The sequence below is a fragment of the Apium graveolens genome, chromosome 10, assembly GCF_009905375.1.
Source record: "Apium graveolens cultivar Ventura chromosome 10, ASM990537v1, whole genome shotgun sequence".
Classification (NCBI taxonomy): Eukaryota; Viridiplantae; Streptophyta; class Magnoliopsida; order Apiales; family Apiaceae; genus Apium; species Apium graveolens.
Window position 1 is genome coordinate 10,544,492 of NC_133656.1, and position 14,465 is coordinate 10,558,956.

Here is a 14,465-nt window from a genome sequence, read left to right on the forward strand (position 1 = left end):
AATGTCTAGTATAGTGCAAAATGGAAGACATGTTAAACGCCATCCAAGATGCTTTAACCAAGTCTGATGCTGCTTTCCGTCTTATTGGAAAATTATCCGGCAATATCAGCACTTAGATTCTCACCCCTCCCCCTCCCTCTACCTCAAATTTTAGAACGACATAAGATAGATCAAAATTAAACCAAATTTTTAAACCGACTTTTTTCTTTTTAAATGTGTATATCGCAGTTACTTTAATTGATTATTCACTTTTCATTAACAATGTTATATAGTAAATATTACAACATCGATATTTAAAAACATGTATAAAGTTTTTTTTATATCCATATTTAGTACTGCTCTAGAGTTGTAAATTTTTATTTTGTGATGTAGTAAAGATTGGCCACGCATAGCGAGAACGAGATTGATGATGGGATAAGTTCTATTTATTTTATTGAAGGAGATCGAACACTCCTGAACAAGATTTGAAATCTCTAACATATCTTTCAGTTAATCAAATTATGATCATAGATACACTCCACATACAGATGAGTTTACATAGAGTTTGTCACTTTACACACACCCCAAATGGTGCATCTCAACTTCATTCCTTCCTCACTTATTTGTTCAAGTTTGCTAAATTTATCACTCCATCTTGTACCAAAAGGAGGACATACCATGTACGTTATATTTTGGTCACCACCTCTATGAAGGCATGTTGACCCCCACTATAATAAGCATTTCCGCATGCTGGGCTTCAAGGCAAACTTCACCTTTTCATCTCTCTACACTTTCTGTGCATCATCAGAATTATAATTTGCATCTGAATCAGTGCTTGTCGAAAGACGGCCATACTCACTTGTACTATCTCCAAATTCGCTGGAAACAAATTCTTGGCTGCTCATTACCATCTTTTTAAATTTCATCATATCAGCATTGTATACATTTGTATCGTAAGCCTGCGTTACTCCAAATGCAGCACTTTGGCCTGGTTTTGAATTTTGGTCATCTAGTGATAACTGCTCACCTTCCAGTGTACGCACAATCTGTTTTCAGTATATATAAAAAAGAACTACAATTTAAGGCTCAACACAACCATCTAGTCTCAATATGTGCTAACTTACAATCCGTGTGATGCACGAGTCTTTATTATTATTACCAGCTTCACAACCAGCGGCTATGCATAGGTCTCCATTTCTACTTTATATTTTTTTCATTATATAACATTTAGAAATTTAATAAAATATTCAAATTAATTAATATAAAATTATAACCTTCATTATGAGAACTTTAATTTGAATGTGGACAATTTCTAACTAAAATAAAATAGTACTAGCTCCGTCATTTTGAGTTGTTAATATTTCAAATAAAGCGTTCAACAGGTATTTTAAGGCTCCTATCTAGTATAGTTTAATAAATTATTTTTAAATTCTTTTTCTTGTGAATAAATATTAAATATTATTCGAACCTAGACCTTCTTTTAATATTTGGATCTAATGTTCCTGATCATTTGATTAAGAAGATCTGATAGTCATAATCAAGGATAACCAAACCAAAATAAGGTGTACTAAATTACCTGGCTCATCCTTGGGCGCATTCTTGCAGAATGACGAATGCTGGAGGCTGCTATGGACACCATACGTGCCAATTCCTGAGGAACATAGTTACCTTCCAAGCGGGGGTCGACTAATTCACCATAATTGCCACTTTCGATTGCTTTTGACATGAGTGGCCTTGCCTGCAGTGATCCATCGAAAGGGTTTAAATGTCCAATAGGAGATGTATTGTCTCTCTATATTAAAAGAAATTATTGCATACACATTCAATAAATACAATAATAAAACTTAACAGAACTCTACTTAATTTAGTTAGTTATTCATACCCAATCGACTAAACTGTCTTCCATTAATTTACTGGTGGAATCAAGGGGTCTCCTTCCAGTTATAAGTTCTAAGAGCATGACACCAAACGAGAAAACATCAGACTTCTCTGTCAGCTTCCCACTTGACGCATATTCTGGAGCCAAGTACCTGCAATATGTCCAGACCATATGTGATCAGTGTTGGGTTAATCAAAACTTGTTTTGGTTAATTTGTTTATTTGTTTTTCCACGTTTCTGTTGCTGTAAAGCAAGTTGTCTGTTAGCAGAACTCGTCATTAGTTAGTGGAGAAGTCTTAGGAGTTTAGTGGAATAAATCAGTAGTAGAGTATAATTAGGAGAAGAAGTTGTTTGTTCCTATTTTTCAGCCACCTTCCATCAGACTGTTGGCTATGTATATTTTGTTTTGTTGATCAAATAAACTAACGTTTTTAGTGCATCTCTTTGCTTATCAACTGTAGTTTGAAAACACTGTTCTATAAACATACATTATTTGATTTAAACTAATACAATAATTTGGTATCAGAGCTAAGGTCGAATAGTGGATGCCAAAATACATGCCTAGGTTGGCAACAATAGAAACTGATAAAAGTAAAGAAGAGAACGTAACTTTGAGCTATCCCATGCTGACGAGGGGAAACTACACAATATGGTCGATTAAGAAGAAAGTATACATGCAAGCTCACGGGGTGTGGACTGTAGTGGAGCCTAAGGACCCAAAGAAAGTGATCGAGGACAGAATTGACAAGATTGCTCTGGCTGCAATCTATCAAGGGATACCGGAAGATATCATACTTTCACTCGCTAAAACGAAGATGGCGAGAGAAGTTTGGGAAGGCATAAAAACCATGTGCCAGGGGGCTGACCGTGTGAAGAAGGCCAAGGTCCAAACACTGAAGGCAGAATTCGAGTCACTGATTATGAAGGACACAGAATCACTAGACGATTTCTATATGAAGATCAATGGGCCGGTGGCAAATATGAGGGAATAAGGAGAAGAGATTGATGAGTCTTACGTGGTGAAGAAGCTACTCAGAGTTGTCCCTTCCAAATTCTTACAAATGGCATCTACCATTGAACAATTTAGGGAATTGGAATTCATGACAATCGAGGAAACAGTAGGCACACTCAAAGCACATGAAGAAAGGATGCGAGGTCAACCTGAAAACACTGGTGGCCAGTTGCTTCTTACCGAAGAAAAAAGGTCAAAGAGAGAAAAAGATGAAGGCAAACTCCTCCTAACTAGAGAGGAATGGTTAAAGAGAAAAAATAATGGGGGACAGAGAACTCGAAGAGGGACGAATGATTATCGTAGTAGAGATGGAGGACGTACAAGCCGTGACAAAAGTAGAATTAGATGTTTTAACTGCGATGCTTACGAACACTATGCATCTGAGTGTCGTAAGCCGAGACGTGATAAGGATGAAAAGGAAGAGGTCAATATGGTGCAAATGCAGGATGATGAACCAGCGTTACTACTAACCGAAAAAGATGAAACTGTTATGCTGCTGAATGAAGAGAAGGTGGTACCAATATTGAATACTGTTGGTGAAGGAAAGCATATTGAATCGAACCTGTGGTACCGTGACAATGGTGCAAGCAACCAAATGTCAGGGAAATGCACGAAATTTGCAGAGTTAGACGAAAGAGTCTCAGGACAGGTAAAGTTCGACGATGGTTTTGTGGTTCATATAAAAGGAAAAAGCTCGATTATTCTAGGTGCAAGAATGGAGAAGATCGTGTGCTGAAAGAGGTATATTACATCCCTACTTTATGTACTAATATTATTAGCCTCGGCCAATTATCAGAAGATGGTTATAAAGTTATTCTTAATGGAGATCTTCTGTGGGTATATGAAATTAAGGGACACTTGTTTATGAAAGTAAAAAGTTCTGTGTACAAGTTATATAAAATTATTCTTGAAAATAACCAACAAAACTGTTTGATGGCTAAGTCTGATGAATCTACATGGCTTTGGCACTCACGGTTAGGGCATGTTAATTTCAAGGCCTTAACTCTAATGTCAGCAGCTGATATGGCACGAGGTCTGCCACACATCACTCAACCCTGGGAAGTCTGTAGCGGGTGCCTCATGTCGAAACAAACGAGGAAACAATCCCCAACTCAGGCTACTTACAGTACTAAACAAATATTGGAGTTGGTGCATGGTGATATTCATGGCCCCATTGCACCCACCACTGCTGCTGGAACCAGGTACTTTCTATTACTAGTAGATGACTATAGTAGAGTCATGTGGGTGTACTTGTTGAAAGGCAAGGACGAGGCACTCGAAGTTTTCAAAAAATTTCGTGTACAAGTCGAGAAGTCCTCAGACAAAAGAGTAACGGCATTTCACACTGAGAGGGGGAGAATTCACCTCAAAGGAATTTAAATCTTACTTTGAAGAGGTTGGAATCATCAGACACTACACGGCTCCTTATTCACCTCAACAAAACGGCGTTGTTGAACGACGGAATCGAACGGTTATGGAAATGGCTCGCAGCTTTTTGAATAAAAGGAACTACCTCTGTTGTTGTGGAGAGAAGTCATTCGCCATTCCGAATATGTACAAAATAGACTCCCCACACGATCTGTGTCAAGAAAAATACCGTATGAGGCGTGATCTGGCGAAAAGCCCCATCTGGGACACATCAGAATTTTTGGTTGTCTGGCACACAAGAAGGTGCCAAGTGCCCATACAAAAAAACTGGACGATATAAGCAGGGCTACTATCTATCTTGGAAAAGAACCCGGGACGAAAGCTTTTAAATTGTATGATCCGGAGAACAAATCAATACACGTGAGCAGAGATGTGATATTTGAGGAGTCAAAGACTTGGTCGTGGAAACAGCAGGAAGAAAGGAATTATGTAAACTACAAAACCTTCACTGTAGCTGGCGTGCATACGACGGATGAAGAAGAAAGTGCAAGAGAGATCAGACCAATACACCTTTTGGGAGTGACAGCATCGAGGAAGAGCCTGACACACCCCACAGTGATAGTAGCAATGCAGAAAATACTCCAAATTCCCAGCAGTCAAACATTCATATGGCAAGTTCTAAGTACGAAGCTGAGATTACAAGGTACAAGTGTCCAAGTGATATATATAGACGCACTGAAGAAGCTGAATTGGAAGATGATGAACTGTATCTCATGGGAATCGAAGAACCAGCAACCTATCATCAGGCAGTCGAAGAATCCAACTGAAGAAAAGCTATGGAACGTGAAATGGAAGCATTTGAAGAAAATGGTACTTGGAAATTAACCAAGTTACCACCTGGGCAAAATGCAATAGGTTTGAAATGGATTTTCAAATTAAAGAAGAGATCAGATGGTGAAATACTCAAGTACAAGGCTAGAATCGTAGCAGAAGGATACGTGCAGAGACAAGGAGGCGACTTTGACGAAATATTTGCACCAGTCACTCGGATTGAAACTGTGAGACTGCTATTGGCATTGGCTGCTAAACAAGGGTGGGATGTCCATCATTTGGACGTAAACACGGCGTTCTTGAACGGAGAAATCCAAGAAGATGTTTACATCACTCAACCAGAGGGGTTTATCAAGAAAGGGCAGGAGCAGTTCGTGTATAAATTGTTGAAGGCCCTATACGTCCTACGTCAGGCCCCTCGGGCGTGGTATGCAAAACTGAACAAGTGTCTAGCAGAGCTCGGTTTTGAGAGGTGTCCCTATGAGCATGCCGTCTACAGTAAAAGAAAGAATGATGAAACACTGATTGTAGCCGTATACATCGATGATCTGCTCATTACGGGCACAAGTATAGATGGTACAAAGGAATTCAAGGAACATTTGAGCTCGGTATTTGAAATAAGCGACCTAGGGAAACTTTCATACTACCTAGGAATTGAAGTCGAGCAAGGACCAGGATATATCGAGCTAAAACAAATGGCATACGCCAAGAAAATAATGGAGAAGGCAGGCATGTTGGAGTGCAATCCAACGAAATATCCTATGGACCCTAAGGAATGTATTTCGAAGGATGAGTCAGAAAAAAAGGTGGATACTACCTTGATGGTTGGAAGATTACGTTACTTAGTCCATTCACGCCCCGACATCGCATTCTCGGTTGGTATAGTGAGCAGATACATGGAGAGGCCAACCACCATGCATCTGAATGCAACAAATGGAATACTCCGCTATATAAAGGGAACGATGGATTATGGCTTGGTATATATGAAGGAGAGCAACAACACGATTCTAACGGGGTACTCAGACAGAGATCTTGCAAGCCATATAGACGATCGAAAGAGCAGTGGAGGTATGGTTTTCAACCTAAATGAGAGTCTTATAACCTGGGTTTCACAAAAACAAAAGTGTGTGGCATTGTCGTCTTGTGAGGCAAAGTTTATGGCTGCCACAGCTGTAGCATGTCAAGCGATTTGATTAAGGAAACTACTCAGTCAAGTAACTGGTGATTATATTAGTCCAGTTGTCCTTTATATAGACAACAAATTTTCTATAGACTTAGCAAAAAACCCATTTTTCACGGACGAAGTAAGCATATTGACATTCGCTACCACTTCATCCGTGAATGTGTTGAGAATGGAGAGATAGTGATCAAGCATATCAGTTCAGAAAATCAGCGAGCAGACATCATGACCATTGCAAAGTTCGCATCCATGAGAAAGTTATTTGGAGTCAAGCACCTTGTCAAAACAAGTTTGGATTAAGGGGGAACTTGTTGGGTTAATCAAAACTTGTTTTGGTAATTTGTTTATTTATTTTTCCACGTTTCTGTTGCGGTAAACCAAGTTGTCTGTTAGCGGACCTGGTCATTAGTTAGTGGAGAAGTTTTAGAAGTTTAGTGGAATAAATCAGTAGTAGAGTAGTAGGAGAAAAAGTTGTTTGTTCGTATTTTTCAGCCACCTTCCATCAGACTGTTGGCTATGTATATATATTTTGTTTTGTTGATCAAATAAACTAACATTTTTAGTGCATCTCTTTGCTTATCAGCTGTAGTTTGAAAACACTGTTCTATAAACATACACTATTTGATTTAACTTAATACAATTATCAGCCCTTATTTACACAATTAAAAATTAAAAAACCATGCTAATGATCTGTGATCGAAGACATGAAACTATAATTATGATTGGCAATTTACCCAAAAGTTCCCATCACGCGTGTGGAGACGTGAGTGATATTATCAGAAGAGAGTTTAGCTAGTCCGAAATCTGCCACCTTCAAAAAAATAAATTGAAACACCAAATCTTCAACGACTATATATAGTGCCTCATTATTAATAGGGGTAAAGGAATAAGTGTTAGTTATATGTTACCATAGCTTCAAAGTTATTATCCAGGAGAATATTAGCCGCTTTGATATCACGATGGATAATCTTTGGGTGACCTGCATGCAGTTACAAATCCTAAGTTTAGACAATACAGAAAAAACGGCAACATACTAAACCACATCGAGAGACACTTTATGTCATACAGTCTTCATGAAGATAGGCAAGTCCTTTGGCTGATCCCACTGCAATACGGAGCCTAGTCGTCCAATCCATTACTGGCTGACTTTTCCCTGTCAAAACCCAAATTCACAATCACTTTTTACAATACTCAATACCATCTAAAGGTTTCTTATAAGAATATGCATTGTGGCCGAAATGAGCCCCAGTTTATTTTCTAGTTTTCATACTGGATACCAAAAGTTTAATAAACGCGGTACTGAAAAACATACCGTGAAGATGGAATTCCAAGGTGCAATTCGGAACAAATTCGTAGACCAGCATTCTTTGCTCATCAGCTATACAATATCCCACAAGAGACACAAGATGACGATGATGGACGCGGCTTATAATCTCAACTTCTGCCTGGAATTCCCTCTCACCTTGCCCGCTTCCTGCCTTTAAGCTCTTCACTGCTACCTCTTGTCCGTTAGGCAACACACCTTTGTGCACATACCCAAACCCACCCTGTCCTAATATTTTGGACTGAGAAAATCCCCCAGTTGCAGTGGCTAGCTCATCGTAAGAAAACTGGCTCCTACCTAGATTCACGTTTGGGGACATGGGTGTAGGTAGCTGGCGTTGTTCAGAAAATGCAGGACTGGGCTGATTACTGCTCGAAGATATTGGACCCCATCCAGCAGGCGGTGGCACCATAACTCCAGAGGGTGGTGGGACCTTAATAATATATTCACCATGCCCACCTGTGAATATGTCAATTCAGATTCAAACACCAAATATGGCCAAAGTTTTGTAGACTTATGTTATCATTCTTTCAGGTTTCTCAAAGTTGTAAAGCCTAATGATCAATGCTTTTACAAAAACAAATTGTTAATATTACATAAAAATCTTCTAACCCCGTATAGAAGGTCTTAAAAATATGGCCACATCATGGTTCAACTGGCATAAATCATATTATAACCAGAGATGGTACGTAGGAATTATAAAGCAAAACCAATATATCAACTAATAATCGGTAAATAAATTATATTGATAAGCAGTAATCAGTAACTTAGTGATTACCAAAAAGGAAAAGAAAAAGTAAATTGGTTATCTATATATGTGTATATGCATACCTCCAGCAGAAGGCATTGTAGCAGTCTCAATATAATAGGAAGGTCTTCTCCTCTTTTTCAATATGCATAGTAGAACAACAACCATAACAGCAAGAACTAGCGCACTCCCAATGGCTCCTCCAGCAATAATTCCTACATGATTCGATGAGCTCCCTGAAGACCTTGACAGTGAATTGCTAGATGGTGTTGATGTTGGTGGAAGTGGAGACACTAGCTTCGGAACTCCTGAAGGTGATAATGCATTGATTGAAGGCGGAGGAGAAAACACAGCTGTCGGTGTTGGTGTAGCATTACCAGAGGAAGGCGGTGGTGAAGGCGTCGATGGTAATGAGGATGAAGATGATGGTTGTGAGGTATCTTCAGAAGGTGGTGGGGGAGGGGAGGATTTGGTATCAGAATCAGGTGGTGGAGGCATTGGAGAAGGAGGGGAACCCTCATTTTTATCCGGTGGTGGTGATGATCGTGGTGGAGGGGAAGCTGGAGACGGAGGTGGTGGTGATGATCGTGGTGGAGGGGAAGCTGGTGGCGGTGAGGAAGGAGGAGGCGAAGAGGGAGGTGGCGATGAAGGGGGAGGAGGAGGAGAATTAGGGGGTGGTGGGGATTTTTGCAATGAGGGTGGAGGAGGTGACTTAGAATCTGGTGGTGGAGAAGCACTCGAAGGTGTGGGTGGTGGTGTTGGGGAGGAGGAGGAGGAGGCTGATTTAGAACTATCAGAAGGTGGTGAAGTAGTTGAATTGTTTGAAGTTTTTTTAGGGGGAGCAGTTTCTGGAGATGAAGCCATTCGTATATCCTACTAACAAAACATGGAGCAGCTTCAAATCCGGCCCAATTTATATGAAATTTTGACGTGAGCAGAGCCGGAGAACCCAACCAGCTCTCCCCTAACTGCTCACCACAACGTATAGTTAATTCAGTCCTCCTGTAAACAACAAAACAAAGCATATATAAATATATATATAGCCCTTTAGGTACACAAAAGCAATCACATTTAATACGCATGCACATATAATGTTACAAAGCTTGGGATTTGAATGCATGTAATATAATTCAACAGTACCATCACAATTAATCCATTTTTATGAGCATGAGGTATAAACAAGGATAATGAACTGCACACAACAATTTGCATATGCATAGACAAATTTCACACTCTGAGCTACATTGTTTGAAAAATATTTCCTAAATACATATATGGCTGAAACGAATTCATTACATTATATGATAGTAAGTTTAATTAACATGCTAGAACAGAGAGATACGAATATTGGAGGAGGTGACATGACATTACATACCTGAAAGAATTAGGGAACAAGTTGGGAGGGTTCTCAAAGGTATGAGAGAGAAAAAAAATTACATTAATTTTCAAAATTTTCTATTTTTGTCCATATTTTCCTTCCTACAAACCAGGACGGACCTATTTTTTTCCCTCTCCTTCAGCTTGGTCATCCGCTTCCCGCCCTTTTCGAACCCCTCCCTTTTTCAACTTTATATTTATCACCTATACATACTATTATTCACTACATCTTCTAATCAACTAAAATTAATTTTTATTGAACCAGGCTTTTGTTAATTGGCAATTCATTTTCAAGTATCAATCAATTAAGCTAAAATAAAGGGTTTTAAACAAAATGCCGAACGTATGCATATACCATTCACCTTTGGAGATTCAATCTGATAACCTTAAATTTATTCAGTGTCAGCTTCTACTAAAATAGTTTTACATATTAAATCCAAGTTTTGACTTTTTTACATAATCTAGAAAACACTTCATATCGCAAACAATTTGCATTCACTATAATTTTAAACTGCAAATACACACACACAGAGAGTGTTTTATGTGTGAATCTACAAGTCGTAAGTGCTACCATTTCAGAACCCCGGAACATTGAATGTTTTTTTTATTACACCACGAGAAATTCAAATATATTCGCTAGAATATGTTATAACCAAAATTTGGTATTGAATCATCTCGAGTCAAAAACGGGTCAATTAGAATTGAATTGGGGAAAAAATGAAGAATTAGGTTTTAGGCTGCAACGCGCGAGGGTAGGACGCGTCCAATCATAAGTGAAGTGAATAATATGAGTCATTTAAAACTAAGATGCAATGGGTGCACCCCGTAGAGTGAGGACGCGCCTCGTGGTTGGACGCGCTCTCATTAGATGAAATGCAGGATATGGATTATCTATGTGTTTGGATTACAATACAAGGGAGAATGTGAGTATTACACAGGGTGAGGACGCGTCCTAGCCTAGGGAGATGCATACTTTTGGATTCATTTGGATAGTTAGACTTGTCCACACCTAGGACAAGGAAAACAAGGACAAGAAAAACAAGGATAAGTTCAGGACAAGGCAAACATGAAAGGAGCAATGGATGATTATTTTCACTAACATATTTGTTGTATGTACTCTTTGACGAATTCCCTCCTTGAGTCGGTCAAGGAGGGGGATGTCCGTGAAAAGCTTGAAGGACTCCAGGGGTATGCCTGTTGATTGAAGGCCTTCTCCTGTATTCAACGGGTGTCCTCATTCGGGATGCGGGGTTACCATTGGTGTGTGCTTTGGGAGCTATGTTCTTGTATTCAACTGGTGTCCTCGTTGGAGAACTTTGGAGTCATCCTGCACTTTGCACCCAAGAGTTTGGGATCACCTTTCCTACTATCTGGTGGGTTATCCTCATTCGGGGGACAGGGATGCGTCTGACATTTGGGGTGAACCGTGGTTATCCTTGCGTTCGTAAATCAAGGGAGATAGCTGTAGCGGAATGTTATCCTTGCGTAGGGAGATGCATTCTCTGTGAAGTCCTGCGATTACAAACGAACCTTGGGCCTTCGCGGTTGGGCCTCATAGTTGGACATTCCTAAAGTTAGCGGAAGATGGATTCTGGAAGGACTTCTACCAGGCCTAGGAATAAGAAGTCTAAGCCCATTAGATTTCTTGTTCCCCAAGAACTCGTGGGCTTGATTCCCTATAAAAAGGGATATGTAGGCAAATTTCAAGGGGTCGGAAGCGAGAGCCACCACCAACCCTAAGCAATCTTAGCCCCTAATTCATCACAACCACCATACTCCGCGCACTTTTTAGGCAAGGAACCACCATCGTAGATCTTGATTCCTGCGACGAACCTCAAACTTTATTGATACCCAATTCCTCTATCAATAAATTGGCGCTAGAAGGAGGGGTGCTGATCAAGATCATAATCTTAGGAGGAAGAGATGTCTCGTCAAGATGAAGGTTCTTTGACGCAAGAATTGAAGGATAGCCACGGAGGAGTTGCAAACAACGGCCACGAAGGAGATCCGTGAATAACTGTTTTCGGCCAGAGGGGTCGAAGGAGATTTGAATATAGTATCCGCGGCCACGAGGGAGATCCATGGATGATGATTTCCAGCTATGGGGGTTGAAGTTTATAGTCATGGCCACGAAGGAGCGAAGTTGGATGCAAAATTCGGATTTGGTGGGTTAAGCGATTTGCTTACATTGTTTGGGTCTTATCTTGAGTTCCGTAAGTAAGATTTGGACGATCTTACTTCCTACGCGAAGCTTATCCAATTCTCTTTAATTCAGAGATGATATGGTTACAAGGATCCAAGTTGAGAAGCCCGGAAACAGAGGAAAACAGCAGGTGCAGATTTTTACCAAAAAATCCTATTTGATTTAGAAGATTGCAAAAAACCTATTTGGTTTAGAAGATTGGAAGAAACCTATTTGGTTTAGAAGATTGTAAAAAACCTATTTGATTTAGAAGATTGGAAGAAACCTATTTGGTTTAGAAGATTGCAAAAAACCTATTTAGTTTAGAAGATTGGAAAAACCTATTTGGTTTACAAGATTGGGAAAAACCTATTCGGTTTAAAATATTGGGAAAAACCTATTTTGTTTAGAAGATTGGGAAAATCCTATTCAATTTAAAAGATTGGAGAATCCTATTCCAACAAGAAGACTGAAGAATCCTATTTGATTTAGAATATTTGAGAATAATATTCAGTTCAGAAGACTTAACCAGGAGAAAATCTGAGGACGATCGGGAGGAGAACACTCCAAGGAGAATGCATTACTACCATGAGCTAGTCATCACATTTAAGACGATCCCTCGAGGTAACACTCAACTAGTTTTGTTGTGTTTTCCGTTAATTATTTCTGGGACTTATGCAGGAAGAAGATTTTGAAAGAGATTTGGCATGGAGGAGATCCCCACAGACTCTTAGGACGCGCCTTGATTAAGACCTCTGAGGCCCAGAAGACTTTCAACAAATTTCAGGAGAATTCGCTTATTTGACACGTCCATCCCTCTAGGACGTGTCCTCAATGTAACATTTAAAGTTCCATATTTTTTTGTATTTCTTGTAGGTAAAAAAATCTTATCTGGAAAAAATCTCATGAGTTACCAAGCGCTGCGTCATAATCTATTAAGGCGCGCTCTTTGCATGTGAGACATTCAGTAGAGAATTTCCCTCCCAGGGCGCGCCCTCAGAAGAAAGAGTCTATGGAAGTTTTCAATGAAGATATCATAATGATCAGATGAGTTATAGTCAGTACTTGAAGAATGGCTCGACTGGAACCAATTCCTCGTCTTTCAAGATGTGCCCTTTCCTCAAGGCGCGCTTGTAAAAAAAATTATTGATGGTGAGGTGATCTTTAGTGACTACAAGGAGAATTTTAATACTGAGACTTCATCAGAAAAGAATCAATCAGAGTAGAGGTATCATGAATCCTAGGATGCGCCCCTTGATTGTCAAGGTGAGGCCCCGGGACATAAATGAGCTCCTCCATCTATGGATGTAATGTTATATCCTCAATAGTTATAAGTAAACACTCCAAGGCTATCTCTCTTAAGGCGCGCCTTCATTGAAATACTCATGTCATCTTTCTCGACATTATAGACATGATTTAGAAAGAAGCAAATGAAGTACAATGATCTTCTTAGTATGTCGAGAGTTTAGTTTCAGCAAACGCGCCCTCACATCCTCAATAATCTGAGTCAGTTTTCCGAACGTGCCCTGAGCATATCTGGCTTAAATGTTAAGGCTTATTCTTTCGATATGATTACCAAGGTCATCTTGTTGTATTTAGCAAAAAGGAAATATGGGAGTTGTATTAGATTCAGATGAGGAAGATGAGGCTATAAAGTACTTTTGACAGGGTACACGCTCGGGGGGTAGGTCACCTCTCATTAGTTCTGTGGTGTTACATATTGCCACATGAGTAAGATACATAGCTTTTCCAAAAGATAAGAGAGATGCTCAAGGTCAGAAAAACACTCATGTTTAAGAAAATGCTCAACTTCAAGAAAATATCTCTGAAAGTGAGGTGCCCTTTATCGGATTCCACTTCGTGAGATGTCTCGCTAAGAGATGTTTCTACATGAGATAGTTTATGCATCCCTTGAGCTTCGTTGAGGGTAGAAGCCTTCTAAGAATATTGATCTTTGATTTGGTTTTATTACATTAAGATTCTGTAGAAGACCCTTGTCGAGGTAGATGCGCCTCTTACAGAGGATGCGCCCTCCAAGGATGATCCCCCTTGTCGAGGTAGATGCTCCTCTTACAGAGGGCGCGCCTTCCAAGGATGAATGCCCTTGTGGAGGTAGATGCTCCTCTTATATAGGACGCAACCTCGAAGGATGATTCCCCTTGTCATGGTGGATGCTCCTATGTAATAAAGCTCCCTTCAAGGATGATTCCCCTTATCGAAATAGATGCTCCTCTTAGAGAGGACGCGCCCTCCAAGGATGATTCCCCTAGTTAAGGTGGATGCTCCTCTGTAATGAAGCTCCCTCCAAAGATGATTCCTCTTGTCGAGGTAGATGCTCCTCTTAGAGAGAACGCACCCTCCAAGGATGAATACCCTTTTGGAGGTAGATGCTCGTCTTATAGAGGATGCGCCCTCCAAGGATGATTCCCCTTGTCCAGGTGGATGCTCCTCTGTAAGGAAGCTCCCTCCAAGGATAATTCCCCTTGTTGAGGTAGATGCTCCTCTTACATAGGATGCGCCCTTCAAGGATAAATACCCTTGTGAAGGTAGATGCTCCTCTTACAGAGGACGCGCCCTCCAAGGAT

The 14,465-nt window shown here is 40.0% G+C and overlaps 1 protein-coding gene across 1 annotated transcript; it reads right to left on the bottom strand.

Annotated features, from left to right (window-relative positions):
- Nucleotides 1–410: 410 nt before the first annotated feature.
- LOC141692514 (proline-rich receptor-like protein kinase PERK15) lies at nucleotides 411–9,735 on the bottom strand. The gene is made up of 9 exons (XM_074497381.1): nucleotides 9,697–9,735; nucleotides 8,405–9,323; nucleotides 7,562–8,032; nucleotides 7,316–7,402; nucleotides 7,158–7,228; nucleotides 6,984–7,060; nucleotides 1,862–2,009; nucleotides 1,556–1,717; nucleotides 411–1,025 (listed from the first exon to the last, which is right to left on the bottom strand). Exons 2-9 carry the CDS (start codon nucleotides 9,183–9,185, stop codon nucleotides 765–767), a joined length of 2,058 nt encoding a protein of 685 aa, XP_074353482.1. The 5' UTR covers nucleotides 9,186–9,323; nucleotides 9,697–9,735; the 3' UTR covers nucleotides 411–764.
- Nucleotides 9,736–14,465: the final 4,730 nt, after the last annotated feature.

Bases quoted from the DNA above. Each gene is read 5' to 3' on its own strand.
- LOC141692514 (XM_074497381.1), bottom strand. From the start codon at position 9,185: ATGGCTTCATCTCCAGAAACTGCTCCCCCTAAAAAAACTTCAAACAAT. The intron at 7,403-7,561 runs GTATGTTTTTCA...GGGTTTTGACAG, and splicing joins CTTGGAATTCCATCTTCACG to GGAAAAGTCAGCCAGTAATG. The intron at 7,229-7,315 runs GTATGACATAAA...AACTGCATGCAG, and splicing joins TGCCTATCTTCATGAAGACT to GTCACCCAAAGATTATCCAT.